This window comes from Halictus rubicundus, chromosome 4 (assembly GCF_050948215.1).
Source record: "Halictus rubicundus isolate RS-2024b chromosome 4, iyHalRubi1_principal, whole genome shotgun sequence".
Classification (NCBI taxonomy): Eukaryota; Metazoa; Arthropoda; class Insecta; order Hymenoptera; family Halictidae; genus Halictus; species Halictus rubicundus.
In genome coordinates this window covers 20,276,373-20,295,617 of record NC_135152.1, presented here as the reverse complement: position 1 = coordinate 20,295,617, position 19,245 = coordinate 20,276,373, and the positions used below count along the sequence as shown (strand labels likewise).

The following is a 19,245-nucleotide window of genomic DNA, read 5'->3' as shown; positions in this document are numbered from 1 at the left end:
ACAGGAATATTGAAAAATGTTGTATACTGTAAGATAAATTATTAAAAGGAAAATATATGTCAAATGTAAAATCCATGTGAATGATGTTAAGAAACTATATATTATATATATATGATTATGTAATAGAAATGAATTACAGAGCTATAATGATAATATAATATAAACTAATAATTAAAATATACATGTGCCCTCCTTGTTATTTAATTAAATTTTATGCATGTGGAAATATAATAGAAGAGACGCAAATTTATTAAATTACACGTTTCATTTTTATAAATTATCATGTAATCGGAAATTTTATATATTACTTTTAGAATACTTATTTATATATATATATATAATAGACATATTTTCATCATAAATATAACATTGTACAACCAGAGAGGAAATGAGAGTGCTCACGCTCGGGGTCTTATGTAGTGTCCCCACTTTTCTGCATTATCTTCTTAGCCGGGAACAGAACCTGCATCATCTTTTTAGCCTGGAACAGAACCTGCATCAACTTTTTAGCCTGGACCAGAACCTGCATCAACTTTTTAGCCTGGTTCAGGTTCTGGTCCAGGCTAAAAATTAGACTAGGCGACAGCACTATACCGAGGACACTAAAATCCCGGGCGTAAGCACTCTCATTTCCTCTCTGTAGTTACAGACCTGAAATGGATTGTATAGTTACATACAGAGAGGATATCTGATTATAGATCGATATTGTATACTTGTTGTTTATGATCAACAATTATTCAACTTATCATTATTGAACATTTATGATTAATTTGACAGAAATGTAAGTATGAATGTCCAATATTCGTGTGATAAATATCACGGAGAACTATTTATCAGTAGTATCAAGGTTATATTATTTCCGTGTATTTAAATATTAGTAACTTTATTTCACATTTCGAGTAATATAGGTAATTAATAGATTAAATTAAATAAACAATTATCCAGTATCTTAGGTATCAATTTAGTATATATTTTTCACAGAAAATGCAGTGCATAAGACAAAATATAAGATTGGTGTCAAATAAGTTGTCTAGTGTAAATGTTTCAAATTGTTTATTTGATGCATGGGAACCTGTAAGTGTAATTTCATCTCGTAATATACATGGATCCTCTCCAACGTTACGCGACTTTGACGGACCCGTAAAGTTTCTTGAACACAATAAAACCATTTTTCCTCCACAAAAACCAGGTGAAGAAAGAAGGCCTGGTGTAAGTTTATTTTAAATAATATTATACTTTATGTATGCAGTAAAGCCTCATGCATGATGCATGAAATACATCTATACATATTTTACAGTATGTATGCCACGTGAGAGCAAATATAAAATACAGTCCACTGAAAATGTGGTACGTGGCTTGCCTCATAAGAGGAATGACTGTAGACGAAGCTATAAAACAATTGAGCTTTCTGCAGAAAAAGGGTGGCCACATTGTAAAAGAAATTATATTGGAGGCACAGCGTATGGCTGTAGAAGAACATAATATAGAATTTAAGTCTAATCTATGGGTTGGTGAGTATACAAATTATTATTGACGTTTCAACTATTGAGTAAAGAAGCTATAAAATGTTTTTCTCTTATAGCCGAGTCTTTTGCAACAAAAGGTATAGTGATCAAAGGGATACGTCGACATGCTAAAGGACGTGTAGGAGAAGTACGTTATAAACATTGTCATTACTTTGTAAGATTAGAAGAAGGAAAACCACCAAAGGATTATTATTTGAGGAATCCTCCGACTGGTGAAGAAATGCTGGAAAATTATATGACAAGTTTGAAGCAGCGCAAAGTACATAATTCTCTGTAGTGTGACAGCTTTATGATAATAAAATGTTGAATTTGGGATCTGTTCGAATGAAAATCTCCTTTACACGTGTAATTCGAATTTATTCAAGAACGTATGATTAAAACATAGTAAGAAAATAGAAGCAAACATAAATTAGAATTAATTTACAGCTTCAGCTTAGTCCTCCTCCAGTGACGCCTCTTAGCGTTGTATCTGTAATGGAGAAATTAGATAACTAAGTAAATAACTATTTTCCAAACTATTATCATGTAATTAGAAAATATCGACTATTTGAAACAAAACAGTGCGAACTCGATATGCAATAAAATAATAAAATTGACGTAACTGAAATATAAAAACGATTAAATGTTTTGATTCTTACCGAATTGTGTTGCCAGTACGCATTCTAACCCATTGAGGAATTGGTCTGTTCTGCTTCAGCTTTTTGGCAAGCTTCCGCTTAATAATAAACGTTTTGTGAGCCGACTGAAACGAATAATCAGATTTGTTAATACTTTAGGGCTAATCTCCTGGAAATTGTTTTATTGTAACAATTAGGATGTCAAAGGATTTGTCGGATTTAATATCATAACCTCAACTTTACCATTTTGCTTCAGCTGCAACTCACGAAGTGAACGACTAACTCACTAGGAGCTGTCTTCTGCATGAAAATGTCACTAGGCATGTGCTGCCAAAAATAAAAAAATAATTACTAAATCTTCAAAATTTTTACTTGTTGTACTAGAAAATTTGTATTAAAAGTTACCTCATGTTAATATTAAAATAATTATCATATTGTTATTTTCCTTGTATTAGTTTTTACATTCATATCATTTAGAAGCTGCAAACATATTTGCGATTATGTTTACTTACTGTTATGTACTTGTTACATATTAATATTATGCACATTAAAAATACTAGGTATGAAAGCTTAGTTTTGAATAAAGTTAAATTTGAACAATTAATTCAAACTTCGTTATTTCTATGTATCTTTTATAAAATATGCTTGCTTCACAAGAACATCGCTGTAGTAATAATAAGTTTAGTATCGCGAATATTAATTTCAATTGTGTGACATAAATACCTATTTAAAAAAAAAATTAATGCATCACTTTTGATAACATATTTCGTCATATCCCGCATCAAATATTATACCTCTGCAAAGCAACAAATATAGTCGTGTCCCTTTATTAAAGGACTTTGGACTTCAATAGATACGGATACATTTTCTTCAGTTAGTTTGGAACCGACTAAGAAGTAGCCTTTTTGAATTATAATTTAACAAAATGTTCGCTACGTGTTTGAAAACGCTGCGGCTTAGTAACAAAGTGAGTAACGAACGTTTCGATTTCTCTGAAGTCTTCATTTGTTTCATGTACTAACCATATTTACTTGACGTTAACTCTAATCGAAATAGGTCGACATATTACATTGTTAAACATTTCGTTCCATTAATCGTATTAGTTTTTCTAAACATTTTCTACAAAATACTAACATTACCAAAAAAATATTCTTTACGATTTTTTCGAAAGATAGAGTTGAAAATAATGTTTAACAAAATCATTTGCCATTTATAGTTTGGTACGCTGACACGTTATGAATCGACGTTGGTCATTGCAGAGCATAACAATGAATCATTGTCACCTGTTACCTGCAATGCACTCAGTGCTGCAAAAAAAATAGGCGGTGACATAACTGTATTAGTTGCTGGTACAAAATGTGATGCAGTTGCGCAAGCAGTTAGCAAGGCCAACGGTGTTTCCAGGGTTCTGGTTGCAGAAAATGAGGCGTTCAAAGGTTTACTACCCGAGTCATTAACCCCTCTTGTTATTGCCACTCAAAATGAACATAAATTTACTCATATTATGGCTGGAGCCACTGCTTTTGGAAAAGCACTGCTGCCAAGAGTAAATATCTTTACTTGAAAATTTTATGTAAATTTATTCATTATAAGTAATAATAACATTGTTGTTCAAAGATTGCAGCTAAGCTAGAGGTATCTCCAATAAGCGATATTATCGATATCAAAACCCCAGACACATTTGTGCGTACTATCTATGCTGGAAATGCAATTCAAACATTAAAGAGCAAAGACAATGTAAAAGTAGTCTCAGTAAGAGGAACATCATTTGAACCATCACCTTTGGAGGGAGGCAGTGCTAAATGTGACCCTGCGCCAGCTGGTGACTATAAAACAAGCCTAACAGAGTTCATCAAACAAGAATTAATCAAATCTGATAGACCAGAGTTAACATCCGCAAAGGTTGTTGTTTCTGGAGGAAGGGGAATGAAGTCTGGAGATAATTTCAAATTATTATATGCGCTGGCCGATAAGCTTAATGCAGCTGTTGGTGCATCTCGAGCTGCAGTTGATGCTGGCTTTGTGCCCAATGATTTACAAGTCGGACAAACTGGAAAGATTGTGGCTCCTGTAAATAAATTTTGCATCTTCGTTATGTATGCCTTTTTTGCATACTTCGGACTGTAATATAAACTTTTTTAGGATCTGTACATTGCTGTGGGGATATCCGGAGCAATCCAACATCTCGCTGGCATGAAAGATTCGAAAACGATTGTCGCAATTAACAAAGACCCGGAGGCGCCGATTTTCCAAGTAACCGATTATGGTCTTGTTGCCGATCTGTTCAAGGCTGTGCCTGAACTTACAGAAAAATTGTAAATCTGGAAAATATTTTTATAATATTTTTATACATCTTATATATACATATACACAAAGAGTTTATTGGAATCATAAAGAGTTTACATGTTCGAACACTTGTATTTTATTTATAATTGTCATTTACCGATCGAGTGTTTATCGTACTCGGGAATAGTTCGAGAGATAAATAAGTATAAATCTGCGAATGCGATAGCCTGTGTAAACTGTGATGTAATGAATTAATTTTTTTTCACTCTATTTGATTTTTCAATGTTTGTTTAACGATAAGCAGTACATGTAACATTCGAAATTCGTTCGCTACATTTGAAAAAGTGAAACGGATAACATTTCCCGTTCCGACGTGAGCGCCGCGGGACGAAACGGTTTATTCAATTGTGCTTGAGGAGTATATGTATACACATGGAATCGGCCGCCATCTTTGTTGTTTCTTGGCGTGGTGCATAGCCGGCTAGATTTCTGATTTTTAAGTACATGATCGTATTTATGTGTCTTGTGATTACGAGTGTCGAGATTACATAAAAAGTTGAACATGAGCACGGACAGTATCGAGAAGCTGTATAAAAATTTTGGTATTCTTGCCGACGCCAAAGACAAATTGGCCGAGGTAATGTACAAACATGGTTATACTGAATAACCACGTTTAGCTCACTAGAGGCAGGATATATGCTCGCGGGGATAAATGGAGCGGTTTATTTATCGAATTTTTGAAATTTTCAATGTTCACCAGTATATCGATACGAAACACCATACTCGTATCGTGCACGTAATTTAATTTCTTATGCGTATTAGGTCATCCCGCAAGACGTGTCGTTTTTTGACGCTTCAAATGCAAAATTTGTATACTTACATTCGCTTCGAATCATTACTCTATTAATCATCATTTTCAATTTGACTTTCTAATGAAAAAGCTTCTGCATTTAGTTCGCTAATATGAAATTTCGAGACCCAACCTTAATGTGTCGAAAACTCCGTTTGAAAATTCAGAGAACGGCGTTTGTCACTTCCTTGCGCTCAAAACATGTTTTCCACACGTCACAAATATCTTAACCATATTGTTTATAAATACTTTTTTAAATTCACACGAAACGTCGACATTCGTATATGTGTAGTGCAATAAGAAACACAACTTACGGGATCATCTGATATAATTGCATAGAGAAAATGATAAATTGTGTACACATGTATTTGTTTACTAACCAAAATTTTCGTTTTTGTTACAGCATGAAAAGGAATACCTAGAAATTCTCACCGCAGTGAAAGGTTCACCAAAGGAGAAACGATTAGCATCGCAATTCATAGCAAGGTTTTTTAAGTATTTTCCAAAATTGGCTGATCAGGCTATAGATGCTCATTTAGATCTCTGCGAGGATGAAGACATGGCTGTAAGTTTTGTTGGTTTGTCTTTATGTAATCCGATCGTCATAGTTATTTGCGGAATAGTGTATGATATATATATGGAAAATATGTCATCATACGCAATATATACATATAATGCAAGTATATGCAATTCGCTTACAGATTAGAAAACAAGCTATTAAAGATCTGCCTGCATTATGCAAGGATAACAAAGAGCATACAGCGAGAATCGCTGACATTTTAGCTCAATTGCTCCAAGCTCAGGACCCATCTGAATTGGCTGTAGTTCATAATAGTGTTATGTCTCTAATGAAGTCGGATCCAAAAGGTATACCAAAATATTGTCGACTTTATAGCACTGCTTGTCTATACGTACAATTCGTGTAAACACAGACATTCCTGTATACTATATCTAGTATACTTATAGAGTGTCTCAGTTAAATCGCCTTTCTTATTATTGTACAAAAAAATAGTTTCTTTCGAGATTATCTTTTTTTAACGAGATCTCGACGGGAAATATAACGAAAGTGCGTTGTAAAAAATAAAAAATTTCTAGGTACGATAAGTGGATTTTTCAGTCAAATTATTAACGGCGATGATGGGACACGCGAGCGTTGCATTAAATTTTTAGCAACAAAACTGAAAGCAATAGGTCATGACGTAATTACTAAGGAACCCGAAGACTTATTGATTTCAGAATGCAAGAAAGTATTACAAGTAGGATTGACAAGATTATATTCAATTAGAATAACCGCCCTTTGTTAGTTCCTCTATCAATGAATTCTCGTTAACCATTTTTCTTTGTAGGACGTAACTGCTGATGAGTTCCATAGTATTATGGAAATCCTTGCTTGGACCAGATTAGGTTCGACGGTGAACGGGCAACAAGAATTAGTAGACATTACGGTCGAACAAGCTGAATTATCTGAGCCGTTTAAACATACCAATGTTGAACAATGGAATAGGCTTGTACAATGTATTAAACACGCACTTCCATTTTTTAGCGTGAGTATCGTTGACGTAGATCTTCCCAACGGACAAACGGAATTCTTTTCAGATGTAATAATCCACGTACCTTCTTGTTACAGTCTCAAATAGATTCATCGCGTTTCGTTTCTTACATTTGTGTACAAGTTTTGCCGCATCTCTCTCTGATCACTGCGCCGGACGGTAGAGATGTTCAATTGGAATTATTAAAGCTGCTCGCCGAACTAGCTGTATTTTGTGGTACAATCGACAAACCGGAAGAGAAAGTACAACAACTTTATAATACTCTCATAGTGAGTACCGACTATCCACAGAAATACACACGTTCGAATTTCTTTCCGGGTAGATAATAATTTGTTATATATTATTTTCAGACGTACATGCCGCTGCCACCGGCCGCTGAAATAACAGAGGTACCAAAGCTGCAGTTCAGCCATGTCGAGTGTCTTATGTATGCCTTCCACAAATTATGCAAACAAACGCCAGAGTTTCTAATGAAAGATCCGGAACAGCTCAAAGAGTTCAGACTAAGGTTACAATACTTCGCGCGCGGTATTCAAGGCTACATCAAAAAGTTGAGGGAAGCGATTAGCGGGAAGTCCGAGGAGGAACTGAAATCGGAGGAGAATCAATTGAAAGTTGTCGCGTTGAAAACAACCAATAACATTAACACGTTAATCAAAGATCTATTTCATTCGCCACCTAGCTTTAAGAGTGTCATTCATCTCTCGTGGAAAACGTCGGTCACCGACAAGAAGGTATCTACAAATTTTCAAATTTGTTCAATCCCTTAACCACCATCATTACACACGAGTTTATTAAACTTATGGTACTCTCTTCTATCAGAACGAGAAGAATTCGTCTGCCCAGAAGAGACACACTCCGATCACGTTCGGCAACGACAGTAACTCGAATAAGCGTAGTAAAGAGGACAAAAGTAAGAGAGAAATCTATACTCCACCTAGTGGCAAATACAGTTCAAACATATCATCAAATTACGGTATTTAAAGAGCTCGACCAACGCTATTATACTATTATACTATGTGCTATTAACGTGATACGATTTTCTGTTACAGGTCGAGGTAGATTTCGAGGAAACAGGTCAGGGGGCCGTGGTGGTTACAGGCCGAGAGGTCGCGGTACATGGAGAAAGAACTTTTACTAACCACCTGACCGGTTACGTTGTAAGCACAAAACGGCAAGAGCTGCAATAACAAGAAAGACTGTACCAGGTAAAACCATTGTAAAATGTACATACATACAAATGATGATTGTAAAAGTGACGATTTACAAAGAGTGCTTTCAAGGGAAGTGACGAAGAAAATATACAGTTTTTTTTTTTTTCGTTCTGTAACCGTAGCGCAAAGGAAGCGTTCGTCCGTGCTGGTTGACCGTTGTGTAAGTTTACTATGGTGTCCCAGGTTGGTTGATACGGGCCAGAGATCCTAAGGATCCGTGTTTCGTCTTTATAGGTGGGCGGAAAATGATCGAAGAATTCTACCGAATTATGAAGTAACCTAGTAGCTACTACACAGTTTTTACATGCCTTCGGGTTCACAGAATATAGAGCATTGCAACAGCAAAAGTATGGTTTCTTAGGTAGCCGAGGAGGGGGTTCAAAATATTGTTAGTAACAGTGACACAGTTTCTCTGTAGATTTGATAGTATCGTTTAGACTACTTTAAAACGGAGATAACGATTTTTCTAGATAGGAAATTGTGACTCGAAGTTCAAGTTTGATTACTGCTTTTCATTGCCAGCATACTGTTTACATCATATGTTTACATAGGCCTATAATCGTTTCTTTGTATGATGGTGAAGGTCCACCAGTTCTTGGTTCAATTTGTTTCCTTACTAGATTGTTCTTCTCGTGTATTGTGTTTGGCACTTTGGCATGACATTGTTTGTGACTTCTGTATATTTCTCCAAGATGAAAGCTTTTCCAGCAGACAGGTTCTTCCAGTTGGTAAAGATTCTTGTCGACGAGTCAGGGTCATTTTCTTAGGAAATATATGATTTCGCTTCTTTGAATTTTCACGTTCCTCGTGGAATAGTAACTATTAGGTCAGTGCAAAAATTCGTTCCTGATTCCTTGTTGTATTTAAAATACGAAATCCGACACGAAATTTTTCCACGGATCTAATACAATTCCAAGCAATCTTCTTCGGATAGAATTTCTAATATACTCTTCGAATTGTAATGAATTGTTTACTTCAATTTCCTTGATTTAAATATTCAAGTGTATCATTTTCGATTTCTCAGGTCAACGTGCTCTTCGTACTTATTTCTCTCTGTCGCTAATTAAAATATCAACTTTTGCACAGCTTCTCGTGAAGTTCACTCCACTGCTTTCGTAATTTCTCTCGTCTTCATTCACTTCCAGCAAGTCTTGATATCGTTCCAATGATGTACAACTTTTCTCGCAACATCATGAATATACATAATATTATGTCGCACGAACGCTTTCTTCTTCAACTGTGCGAGACAGCGATTTTCACTGTGTTGGCTGTACAACTGTTCTTTTGTGTATTTTAAACTTATACTCGAAGCTATTATCGAAACACTGTAATGTAAACTCAGTGCTGGATAAAGACCTTTAGAGGTCCTAATCACTTGAAAGATTTTAAAGCCCCCTTATACCTCCCCCCCCCCTTGATTTCATAGGAATTTTCGACAATTTGACTAAAAATTGTTGTGGCCAAAAGTCAGAGTTTTGCTTTGCCTCTCCTCATTTTCGTCTTTCCACTATTTTTTCGTTCTTTCCACTCACACATGCATGCACATAAACAGTTCGAAATGCCCCTTATCCTAATGCCCTCTTAGCAAACTAAGCATGCGTTTGTTATGCACCGTGTAGCTGTAGTCTAATTTGAATCTTACGACTTTCTGACTAGAAAAACGGTCTCCGCTGTTAGGGTAGACTAGGCTACCAAATCTGCGGAGAAACCGTATCATTGCTATAATGTTTTGGACCCATTACCTCGATTGCAAACCATGTAATTTCTGTTATGATGCTCTCTGTATGCTGTTTAACTCGAGGCGTGGAGAAAACGTGGGTTAGCCAATAGGCTACTTTGTATTTGGTATAATCATTTAATTGTTCACCTCTTAAGGTGAAACGTGGGACGTTTAGGATCCTTTGATCAATATCAACAAACCCGCGACACCATAGTGAAATGTACGCGACGGTCGATTGGCACGGGCAAACGCTACAGTGTCCTTTTCTTATTCACCATCAAACAAAAATTTTGTAACAATAATACTTCATGAATATATTATCATTTAACTTAATAAATATCACTATTGCATAATACACGTTGTATTTTTTGTGCCCGATAAACGTGAGAATATTTCCACACGCACGTAATGTTTCAATCTGCGAGAACAATCTTTTACAGTTACTACTATAGTTCATATGTGTTGCAACTGAATACGTTTACATAGAGATGCTTTTTTGTAACGTTTACTTGTCGATTATAGAGCAATGCGAGAGCATTCTTTCTTTCTCGTGTGTGTTAACATGTATTGTAAAATTCGGAAAATAATGTTGAGAATTGCTACGTTGTTTCAAACATGTAAACATTACTTTATTAAATTTATTACAATATCGCTAATTGAATAAAGAATATTTATCAGAAATATATTGTGTGTTCCTCTGTACGTGTAATATTAAAATATCTCGAGAATCACGAAAAATGATCTTGCTTTATATTGTTTAATAAATAAAACTAGCAGTATTTGTAAAATTATTATCGTTACAGTGTATCTTACATTTATAATATACAACGTCTTTTTTTTACAAGATAACTTTCAAAACGGATCTTTATCGGTGCTTTATCGTTTAGAATAGTCCATTCGACGAAATCATATCGTCTATTACTTTGCACATAATACGATCACTCGGACTGCACGGATCTGATGTTTGCTGTTCGGATCCTAAGTTATCAATGGATTCCATAGCATCCGTGTTTATTGCTAGCTTGGAATCCAGTTCCGATGTGTCTGGTAGCATTTGTAACGCGTGCTGTAAAATTTCTTGAACCTGAAAAGGAATTCAATGTTCATTACTAGTCAATGTTCATCAGTCTTTCTACATAATTGCTATTGAAAGCAGCTTACTTTCTAGACTCAATACAGTCAATAAATCCTTTTGCTCCAAACATTTTCAATCAATTTCTACATTCGAATCAAAGTAAAATAGTACAAACGTCTGCCAAACTTATCGAACATATCTTGTAGACTATTACAAGCACCGTACCTTTTCTAAATGTTTCTGAAACCTTAGCGCAGTTTCTATACGTTGTCTACGCTGCAGCTCCATCATGACTCGCAGTGTTTCTCTAGCTTGGTGAGGCCTGAATTCGTTCAGCAAGTGGTGGATATGAATGAACAGAAGGCTGAGATCTTCTACCTGCAAACAATGAAAAGAAACGATCAGAATCCGGAGCTCAGGAGTTGCCACCAACCCGTGATTAGTCCCAAATATTAATATTCTAACAACAGGCGACCGAGTGTCACACTAACGCTTTGACTACGGAACCATATTGCTAATTACTTTCACCTATTGACGCAGTAGTGTCATCTGTAATGAAAAGTTGTACGCATAGATTGAGCTTTTAGGGAGAGACAATTTGAGACGCAGATCCCAATGTAAATCAACTATACAGATTAGTGACTACTCACTTTCTCAGCACGCCTTGGACTCTCGGGGCACTGTACAAGCAAGTCTATAAGATCCAGAAAATTGACAAGCAGAGAGTGGTTGAGTTTCTTCAGCTCCCGTCGTCGATCGAAGTGTTGGGGGTACAATCTCTTGATGCCCTGAGCCTCGAGGGGTCGGATGATCGTGTCGTCCGCGTTAAATACGTTCCCGAACATCGAGTAAGAGTCGTGTATCGGCGGCGGTGGCCGCGGTGCTCTCCCTCGACGGACATTTTCATCGGTGTACAGATTAATATACTGCACCGGTGGCAACGGCAACGAGCTGACTTGTATCGCCTCGGGAGCAGCCATGTCTGATGTTCAGGAACGCGGAGCACAATGTCGCTCGAGACACGATACACTACTGCCCGAAGCACGCAGCAGGTTATGTTCGTCAACGCTGGCGATGCTGTTGTCAAACTGATCGGAGCGCTCAAGTGGCACTGCGCATGCGTCCACTTTCGCGCTCAGCCGCCATCACTTTTTCCTTTTGTTCGCGTTCCAATCATTCGACGAATACTCGGATACTGAATCATATTTGACTGTACTCGGATATTCGACGATGACTAGAACCAGCCGAAACTACATACATACGTGTCCTGCTTGTTATCTTCAGTTTACATTGTTATCTCCTGTACTCATTGTAATTGATACGCTCGTCTATATTAAACAGTTTCGAAACTGATTAAAAATAGATCGGAGAAGGTATTAGCTGTCTAAAGTGTGTTTTCATGTACCGAGTATAATAAGCCGAATCTAACCTAACTCGACCCAACCTCTTCTGTTATCTGCACGCCCCTGTTTCAGGGTTAGGTCTAAACACAATATTTTTGAGTAATAACAAAGCGGCGGGCAGACAGCAGGGAAGGTCCCGCAACAAAACTGGCGGACAGCTAACAAGGTTAGGTTAGGTTCGAACTACCGAAATAGCCCTGTTCAGAAAAGAATAAAAACAGTAATGAAAGATCAAATGGACATTAGAAAAGGTCCCATAAGCGCATTATACTATCCAAAAGGCTCGTGTCCATGCGTTGCAAGGTCGCGCAGTTTGAGTTCTCTGTTCTAGGTTATATTGATTCTCGTGGGTTTCGCGACACGTGCTGTTTACACGAAAAATCTGCATCGACCGGCGACGTTCGTGCCACGATATCGTGTAACACTTATCACCCGTGTGTTTGAAGAGGAGCGAACGCCGTGTCCGTGCAAAAGCAAAACAACATGCGAGACTCAGGCTTCGGGACGGCCATCTTGTTTTTTTTAAAATGAGTCAACAGGTATTCTCTGTCGGGCAAGTTAACGCGTTAACGCTGCCAGGACGTCGAACCCCGGCCGGGAATTTTCGTTGTACGCCGAATAAATCGGGGCGGTCGAGGCGTCGGGCGTGTCGCTCGATTTTCGTGGAAAACCGACAGCACTGTCCGGGATAAATGCTCTACTAACGTAGTGAGGTATTTCCTGCCGTATCTCGTGAGTTTCCAACGTCTTCGTTTGACAGATTGTCGGTGTGTGTATGCGTTCCGTTCCACGTGAATTCTTTGTTTGGGCACCGGTCATGTTTCTGACAAGCGTTAAAACCGCGGCGTGGTAGCGGCCGACCTGGTTACATGGTGAGTCTTCTCCTCGTTTTCCATTTAACAGGGTGATCCCGTTGTTCCCGTGGGAAACGTCCTTGCACGGGCAGAATCGCGCCGACACGAGTGTCAGGATATAACCACAAACTAGCCTCCGTTCGACTCGCTATTGTTTTTCGCCGACCGCGAATTAACACGTTCGTTGCACCCGTGACGTGTTCGCGAGTCGTATAAATATTTTTCTCGCGTCTTTTTAATATCAATTTTGTTGATAGATCGAGCGTGACGAATTTGGTTAGGGTCACGAGGCTTAGGGAAATATTCATTTTGAATTCTCGCCTCTCGTTCCGGCGAATAATAATTCTTTGATTTCGTGGCATTTTTATTTCGACGTGTTCTACGTTCCTCGACGCTTCCTTTCGGTTTTTCCTAATTGCGATGAACTGTGGGAAAAATTGACGGACAAAGAATTAAATAATAGGACTCGATTGTTGAGCGAATGTCAGCTTGTTGTTTGAGGGTAATGACAGTGTTGTTGAAAATTGTGTTATTTTAGTCACGTGTTTCTGATTGTAATTTTTAGAAAATGATAATTTAGAAGTTTGTTTTTTCTTTTTTTTTAATTTATTGTGGATTAAAGAGTGTGTGTATAAAGTCGATTTATGGAAGGGAAATTAATGGGATTTTTGTTATTATTTTTGCAATGATTAGCATGTTACATGTTTGTTTTGTGCAGGAATATTAATATAGTCATTGTTTTGTTATGATTTTATGAGATTTTTATGGGTGAACTTTGCGTGGAACTCAGTTGCTTGTGTATAGTCCGGTATGTTACGGCTTATGGGTTTTTATTTCACTAGTATGGTTTTAGAATAGTTATGGAAAACTTTGTTTAATATATTTATAACTATTGAAGACAGTTTGGAATAACCTTGGGTATTTTATTATTTTGATGTATAGCTGTTAATGGAAATGGGAAGAGATGAAAGCGCTCTCTATGGTTTCACGTAGCTTCTGAATGTGTTTTTATCAGACCATCATAATTTATTGCAACATGGGTATACAAAACCTATAGTTTACTGTGTAATATCATAAGCCTTTGAATTGGCATTCTCATTTTGTTACACATTGTTAAGTAGTTATAAGTATCTGTGTTTAAAAGTTCAAGTTCAAGTTTCGAAAGAGGTTGCACGCTGTTAGTCACATGTACATTGAGTTACAATCTTATGTATGGTAAAAACAATTTATCAAGACATTTCACAAATACCTATAACCATTCATAATTTGTTAATATCAATTTAATTTTTCAGTGGTATATGGATATCATAATTTATCTTTGCACCCATATGTGATCATTCTCCATAGATTATACATGAATCATGCTGACAAGCTTATCTAAAAATATGACTCACTTTAAACCTCTATAAAATTATGAAATATATTTTATTGGAAAATTTGTGGTATTGTCTATAAATATATTGCTAGAACACTGTTTACTACAAAAATGGCAAAGAACATAGCACAATAAATTTTTCCTGCTTTGTGAAATTTTTATTCCACTTGGAGACATTTATCAATCGATTCTCTGAGTCTGAAGTTTAAGTTATGATGCATTAAAAAAATAAAACATCGATCCGATAAAATAATACAAAAACGACTAAAGAAAAGTCCGAGCTCAGCGTCAACAAATATTTCCTGTGATAATGATAAACGACTCACCGATTAGCCGATGTAACATTTACAAGTAACGAAAAACTTGAAATTTTTAAATCGCGCATCTCGAAAGATTCAGGCTTTCACATTCAGTGGTTATAAAACAAAATTCGTTCTTACAACTCCTCAAATTGTCGGAATGAGCATGATTAGTACAGCTCGACCAATTAGAGGAGGTCCTGAGGGCGTGGCCTAAGCGAGTTAGGTTACATAGTGTGGGCAATTCCGGGGAGGGTATTTCCCTTTTCAATATTATTTTATCGCACACGCGACGATTACAACAATAAAAGAGAGAAAGAATACTGTTTATTCAAAAAACATTCGGCTAGTTATACGATACATAGTGATAAATACAAATTTCCTTCATATTCTACAATATTATTACCGATATTTGGTTCTGACGGTGGTAATTAGGCTGTGATTTGTAAAGTAAGTTCTAAGTTTTCATTCAACCCCTTGCATTTATTTCACGGTTTCAGTGATTAAAACTTTTTTGTAATTCGTAATTTCCTAAAAAAAAAGGAGAAAATTTCTATCTATTGTATGCCTACATGTTCTTCAATAACTGTACATTAACAACGACAAAATAGAATTTCCTTTCGGTTTAAAGGAAATGAATAATATACATATTTATTAGACTCTGTTCAGAACCTTCATCACGAGTATGACTCGATATTGTAAGGGGTTAATTAGGTTACTCTGTCGTACACATTTTCAACAGTGAGTCAACGGTGAGAAAAAATTCTTGATCATTCCGACAGGCGTGTTCGCTAATGGAGAAGTTGCGAATAGTTTTGCGATTCGCTGTATACAGTCTGTTCCAAAAGAGCGTGGGCGCGATATCTGTGAAATTTGATACCCGATACAGCAAAGATTATGCCAGTCGAAACACACAACGTCTCCTCTAATACGCAATAGCCCGAATTCTCTAAGTATCATTTCCGTCACCGAGAAGTTATTCAAGTCATTTCGAGATGAGCGCCGTACACGCTAAACGATTCGAAGCAGTATTCTTATACCAGCACCCGAAAGGGCCAAAAATGAGTGTTGGAAATGCAGCAAAATATCTGCACGAGTCTCGCGAATTTGTAAACGAGTGGGTGCAACGTTACAAAGAGACAAATTATGTCGACGATCTCCCTGATCGAGGTTCGAAGCGAGCTACGACGAAAAGGGACGATAAAGCAATTCTGCAGCCTTTTTCGAAAAATCCGACACTTTCCTTACGCAAAGCGCAAGCAATGTTAGCAGAAAAGGGGCATAAAAATAGGCACAGTAACAATTAAACGTCGGTTGGAAGAAAATAAAGTTGCATGGCGTGGCACACTTTCGAAGCAGTTGCTTTCAACAAAGCACGTCGAAAAACGGTTCGCGTGGGCACACGAAAATGTTTGTCGTGATTCGAACAATGTCGAATCTCAGTCCCCCGATGCCAATCCAATCGAAAATGTTTGGTCTCTCGTGAAGTACAAACTCCGAGGAAAGCGTATCCGAAAATTGAAGACGCTGGTTCGCCGTATTCGAGAAGTATGGAGATCTCTTCCTGTCTCATACGCTGCAAAGCTGGTCGAAAGTACGACGTTGTGAGGCAATAATCGCTAATGCTGGTGATTGGACACGTTATTAAGCAAGTGTAGCTCTTTAAATGTACTTTCCTGTACAACCTTTTTTACGGAAAAGATTTATTTGCAGTCAGATATCGCGCCCACGCTCTTGTGGAACGGACCGTACGTCGACGAGGATTCCCGATCCTTCCGGAAGCTGAACCGGAAGGAACTTGGCGCGGGCACGTGACCGTGCACGCGGCTAACGCAATTTTCTCTGTGGTCGCGTATGCGTATGAGCGGCGCGACCGCATCTGCGTTACATCCGTTCTAGCTTCGAAACCATGATAGAGAGTTAGCCTCCGCTGTATTAAACGGTCACCGCTATTTACTCGATTCATTTACAGCCGCAATTTTACGCGCAGATGTTAAACATCCAACCGCGCGTCCTCTCTTCCATGCCGGACTCGAAATTAGGGGACCAGGGTCACGATACGAATTTTTTCCAAAGAAACCAGTAAACCTATCGTAACAAAACTTCCGGAATTCGGAAGATCATATCTTCAGGCAATTCTCCGAATTTTTTTTTAGCGAAAAATATTAACAATTCTGGAAGATAAGCTCCGTCTATGGGAGGTCTTACCATGGCGATTTTGCTGAAATTAACCGTTTGCACTCGGCACTATTTTCAATGTAAAATTAAATTTTTCTTCCGTCTTACAATATTTTCAATTGATTCAAACGAAACCGATCCGATTTCTACACATAGTATTTGAATGTTTAGTAATCTATTAAACACAAATATTGTAATGTAACAAATATTTTGTAATAGTTTTTGTAATTTCTTTGAAATAATGTCGCAACAATTTCTGGTGGTGCTTCAGAGTCGCCATTCGAGTGCTAAGGGTTAAGAGGCTAAGATCGCGAGAAATGCCATCTTTGCGAATTTTTTTTGCGAGGAGATAAACCTTTCTGCACTTGGAAGATCATATCTTCGAGCAGTTCTCACATTTTTTTTCCGTTAAAAAATATTAACAATTGTGGAAGATATCGCCTTTTTGCTGAGGTCCTTCTTTTCCATCATCTGGGCCTAAGAAACGAAACAGTTTAATTTCTTGCATGATGTTGTTTTTATAAATAGTTCCATGAAAAACTCCATCGAGTTTGAAAATAATTCATGCAGTGCTCTTTTGGCATTTCACACTTTCCGTTTCAGGGGAATCGTTAAATAAATCTATTCACTCGCGAGCACGATAGAATCGGGTTCAGCAGAGTCTTGGAAATACAATCTCGTGAAAAAGCTTTTGTAACAAAACACAGCGGCGAGCAGAAGTTAAATCGAGTTGAACTTTCGATTACGTTTAATGTCTTCGAACAAATCCCGTTTAAACTGTTCCGTTTAACGCTTAACTAGTGCGATTGGTTCTGGTGTATTTTTCTCTTCGAAGCAACCTGCCCAGAATTTGATTTGCAGCGAGTTCCGTTCGGGTTTTGTTGTTCGGTCGATCACTCATAACAGCGTCTAAACGCTTGATCTTCGAACGAAGATCGCTGTAATTTTCTGTTTCACGGAGAATTTCAAAATCACAGGGTTCGAACCGATATTCACCGGGAGCTGTTCCGATCCGACGAGATAATTGAAAGTTCATCGAGGAAGTTGCGTAATTGGCCTTTAATAAAGTTTCAGTTCTCCAAGAAAACCTCGGGCTTGTTTGAAAGAATCCGGAAAAAGCAAACGCTGCCGATCGACCGGAAACGGTTAATGGAACTCGCCACTTTGGAAATTAGTCCGGGAAAGATACGACTTTGGGAATTTTTCGAAAGGAAACCAATCAATTTGAAACTTTCTGGGCATATTCAATCTTTGGAGAATATAAACAAAATGTATCCTAAGTTACCTCTCTAGCATCGCTCGTATAACTGTTATCAAGAATAACCCTGTGAAAATACAAAGCGTCGAAGACACTCCATAAACGGGATATTGTTATTAGACTGGAGATTTATTGGAAAAAATGACCAGTTACAATTTCAAAAAAGCTGAAAATGATTTGTCGTTCGTTACAAGGGAAATATAAAACTGTGAAGACAGTAGTGTTTAACACTAGAACTACCGAGTAATAAATACAACTGTAATGACAAGACTACATCTATTCAAACCTAATACCATTTTTGAATAAAAAACATGTGCTTCAATGAAAAAGTTCATTCAAAAAATTCTGACGAAAACATTGTTATAATTTCAGTAATTGTGAAAGAAAAAATTAGGAACCAGTCATTCCGACTGGTTCGCTAGTGTTAAGAACACGATTGCACTACTTCCAACTTAACTAAAATGATTAAAAGTGAAAATATATTTTTATTTAATTCCTGCTTCTTACAATTAACACTAGGTTTACGGGATCCGTAAAAATGACGGGTCCTAATATTTTTAATTTACGATCATTGAGATTGTGAAGATCCATCTACGTGGAATTACTCGACAAACTTATTTCCTTAGGTATATATTATTTAGAAAAATGGCTGAAAACTTGGATAGACACACTCTTCTTATTTTTATAAAGTAATGAAAAATGCTCACTTTTAATGCTCCGTAAATTAATTTTTAACCTAGTGTTAAGAAAAGTAAGGTTTTATTTTGTTTAGCTTAGTTGGCAATCTAGCTAAGTGGGATTAACACGAATGATTAAATTATGTTCGCAGGGTGGCCCACCGTCGGTGATGGCGGGAAAAGATGGCAAGTTGGAGCCGAAAAGCGGGGACGTGGTGAGACAGGGGTTCATGGTGAAACGTTCCCAGAACAAGAAACGTTTCACCCCCGTCAACTACAAGCAACGCTGGTTCATTCTGACCAGGCGCTACCTCGTTTATTACGACAGCGATGGAGAGGTATGTGCTCCCCATTGTGTCATCA

At 37.3% G+C, this 19,245-nt stretch overlaps 6 protein-coding genes across 11 annotated transcripts in view; 4 read left to right on the top strand and 2 right to left on the bottom strand.

Annotated features, from left to right (window-relative positions):
* The first annotated feature begins 627 nt into the window (after window positions 1–627).
* Window positions 628–1,839, top strand: Mrpl22 (mitochondrial ribosomal protein L22). Its single transcript, XM_076787321.1, has 4 exons — window positions 628–781; window positions 982–1,209; window positions 1,298–1,511; window positions 1,583–1,839. Exons 2-4 carry the CDS (start codon window positions 985–987, stop codon window positions 1,801–1,803), a joined length of 660 nt encoding a protein of 219 aa, XP_076643436.1. The 5' UTR covers window positions 628–781; window positions 982–984; the 3' UTR covers window positions 1,804–1,839.
* Window positions 1,840–1,862: 23 nt separating this feature from the next.
* On the bottom strand, window positions 1,863–2,470 carry Rpl39 (ribosomal protein L39). Its single transcript, XM_076787327.1, has 3 exons — window positions 2,387–2,470; window positions 2,165–2,268; window positions 1,863–1,995 (listed from the first exon to the last, which is right to left on the bottom strand). Exons 1-3 carry the CDS (start codon window positions 2,387–2,389, stop codon window positions 1,947–1,949), a joined length of 156 nt encoding a protein of 51 aa, XP_076643442.1. The 5' UTR covers window positions 2,390–2,470; the 3' UTR covers window positions 1,863–1,946.
* A 395-nt stretch (window positions 2,471–2,865) lies between these two features.
* Window positions 2,866–4,555, top strand: Wal (electron transfer flavoprotein subunit alpha wal). Its single transcript, XM_076787297.1, has 4 exons — window positions 2,866–3,110; window positions 3,360–3,689; window positions 3,761–4,213; window positions 4,286–4,555. Exons 1-4 carry the CDS (start codon window positions 3,069–3,071, stop codon window positions 4,460–4,462), a joined length of 1,002 nt encoding a protein of 333 aa, XP_076643412.1. The 5' UTR covers window positions 2,866–3,068; the 3' UTR covers window positions 4,463–4,555.
* A 224-nt stretch (window positions 4,556–4,779) lies between these two features.
* On the top strand, window positions 4,780–8,159 carry Cass (apoptosis inhibitor cassowary). 3 transcript variants are annotated; one of them, XM_076787285.1, is made up of 9 exons: window positions 4,780–5,066; window positions 5,683–5,844; window positions 5,981–6,146; window positions 6,375–6,535; window positions 6,626–6,823; window positions 6,907–7,098; window positions 7,180–7,563; window positions 7,652–7,805; window positions 7,882–8,159. In XM_076787285.1, the coding sequence occupies exons 1-9, from the start codon at window positions 4,992–4,994 to the stop codon at window positions 7,968–7,970; spliced, it is 1,581 nt and encodes a 526-aa protein (XP_076643400.1). In that variant the 5' UTR covers window positions 4,780–4,991; the 3' UTR covers window positions 7,971–8,159. The 3 variants fall into 3 exon arrangements, with proteins under 3 accessions (XP_076643400.1, XP_076643401.1, XP_076643399.1); XM_076787286.1 differs by lacking the exon at window positions 4,780–5,066 and adding an exon at window positions 5,127–5,225 and having other exon boundaries at window positions 7,652–7,742; XM_076787284.1 differs by lacking the exon at window positions 4,780–5,066 and adding an exon at window positions 5,127–5,225.
* A 2,206-nt stretch (window positions 8,160–10,365) lies between these two features.
* On the bottom strand, window positions 10,366–11,979 carry Med7 (mediator complex subunit 7). Its single transcript, XM_076787319.1, has 3 exons — window positions 11,489–11,979; window positions 11,064–11,216; window positions 10,366–10,847 (listed from the first exon to the last, which is right to left on the bottom strand). The coding sequence occupies exons 1-3, from the start codon at window positions 11,816–11,818 to the stop codon at window positions 10,647–10,649; spliced, it is 684 nt and encodes a 227-aa protein (XP_076643434.1). The 5' UTR covers window positions 11,819–11,979; the 3' UTR covers window positions 10,366–10,646.
* A 136-nt stretch (window positions 11,980–12,115) lies between these two features.
* The window catches only part of LOC143353744 (uncharacterized), a 164,363-nt gene continuing 157,233 nt past the window's right edge, over window positions 12,116–19,245 (top strand). For 3 of the 4 annotated variants that reach the window (XM_076787289.1, XM_076787293.1, XM_076787292.1), the window contains exons 1-2: window positions 12,969–13,113; window positions 19,035–19,220. In XM_076787289.1, the coding sequence (XP_076643404.1) occupies window positions 13,111–13,113; window positions 19,035–19,220 (189 nt within the window). In that variant the 5' untranslated portion in view covers window positions 12,969–13,110. Of the gene's footprint in view, window positions 12,408–12,968; window positions 13,114–19,034; window positions 19,221–19,245 lie in introns of those variants that run through there. The other variant, XM_076787291.1, reaches the window with a different exon arrangement.

Bases quoted from the DNA above. Each gene is read 5' to 3' on its own strand.
- Mrpl22 (XM_076787321.1), top strand. From the start codon at position 985: ATGCAGTGCATAAGACAAAATATAAGATTGGTGTCAAATAAGTTGTCT. The intron at 1,210-1,297 runs GTAAGTTTATTT...CATATTTTACAG, and splicing joins GTGAAGAAAGAAGGCCTGGT to TATGTATGCCACGTGAGAGC. The intron at 1,512-1,582 runs GTGAGTATACAA...TTTCTCTTATAG, and splicing joins TAAGTCTAATCTATGGGTTG to CCGAGTCTTTTGCAACAAAA.
- Rpl39 (XM_076787327.1), bottom strand. The intron at 1,996-2,164 runs GTAAGAATCAAA...TCTCCATTACAG, and splicing joins CGTACTGGCAACACAATTCG to ATACAACGCTAAGAGGCGTC.
- Wal (XM_076787297.1), top strand. From the start codon at position 3,069: ATGTTCGCTACGTGTTTGAAAACGCTGCGGCTTAGTAACAAA. The intron at 3,111-3,359 runs GTGAGTAACGAA...TGCCATTTATAG, and splicing joins CGCTGCGGCTTAGTAACAAA to TTTGGTACGCTGACACGTTA. The intron at 4,214-4,285 runs GTAAATAAATTT...AAACTTTTTTAG, and splicing joins CTGGAAAGATTGTGGCTCCT to GATCTGTACATTGCTGTGGG.
- Cass (XM_076787284.1), top strand. From the start codon at position 5,142: ATGGAGCGGTTTATTTATCGAATTTTTGAAATTTTCAATGTTCACCAG. The intron at 5,226-5,682 runs GTAATTTAATTT...TTTTTGTTACAG, and splicing joins ACCATACTCGTATCGTGCAC to CATGAAAAGGAATACCTAGA. The intron at 6,536-6,625 runs GTAGGATTGACA...TTTTCTTTGTAG, and splicing joins AATGCAAGAAAGTATTACAA to GACGTAACTGCTGATGAGTT.
- Med7 (XM_076787319.1), bottom strand. From the start codon at position 11,818: ATGGCTGCTCCCGAGGCGATACAAGTCAGCTCGTTGCCGTTGCCACCG. The intron at 11,217-11,488 runs GTGAGTAGTCAC...CATTGTTTGCAG, and splicing joins GTCCAAGGCGTGCTGAGAAA to GTAGAAGATCTCAGCCTTCT. The intron at 10,848-11,063 runs GTACGGTGCTTG...ATTCCTTTTCAG, and splicing joins TTCAGAAACATTTAGAAAAG to GTTCAAGAAATTTTACAGCA.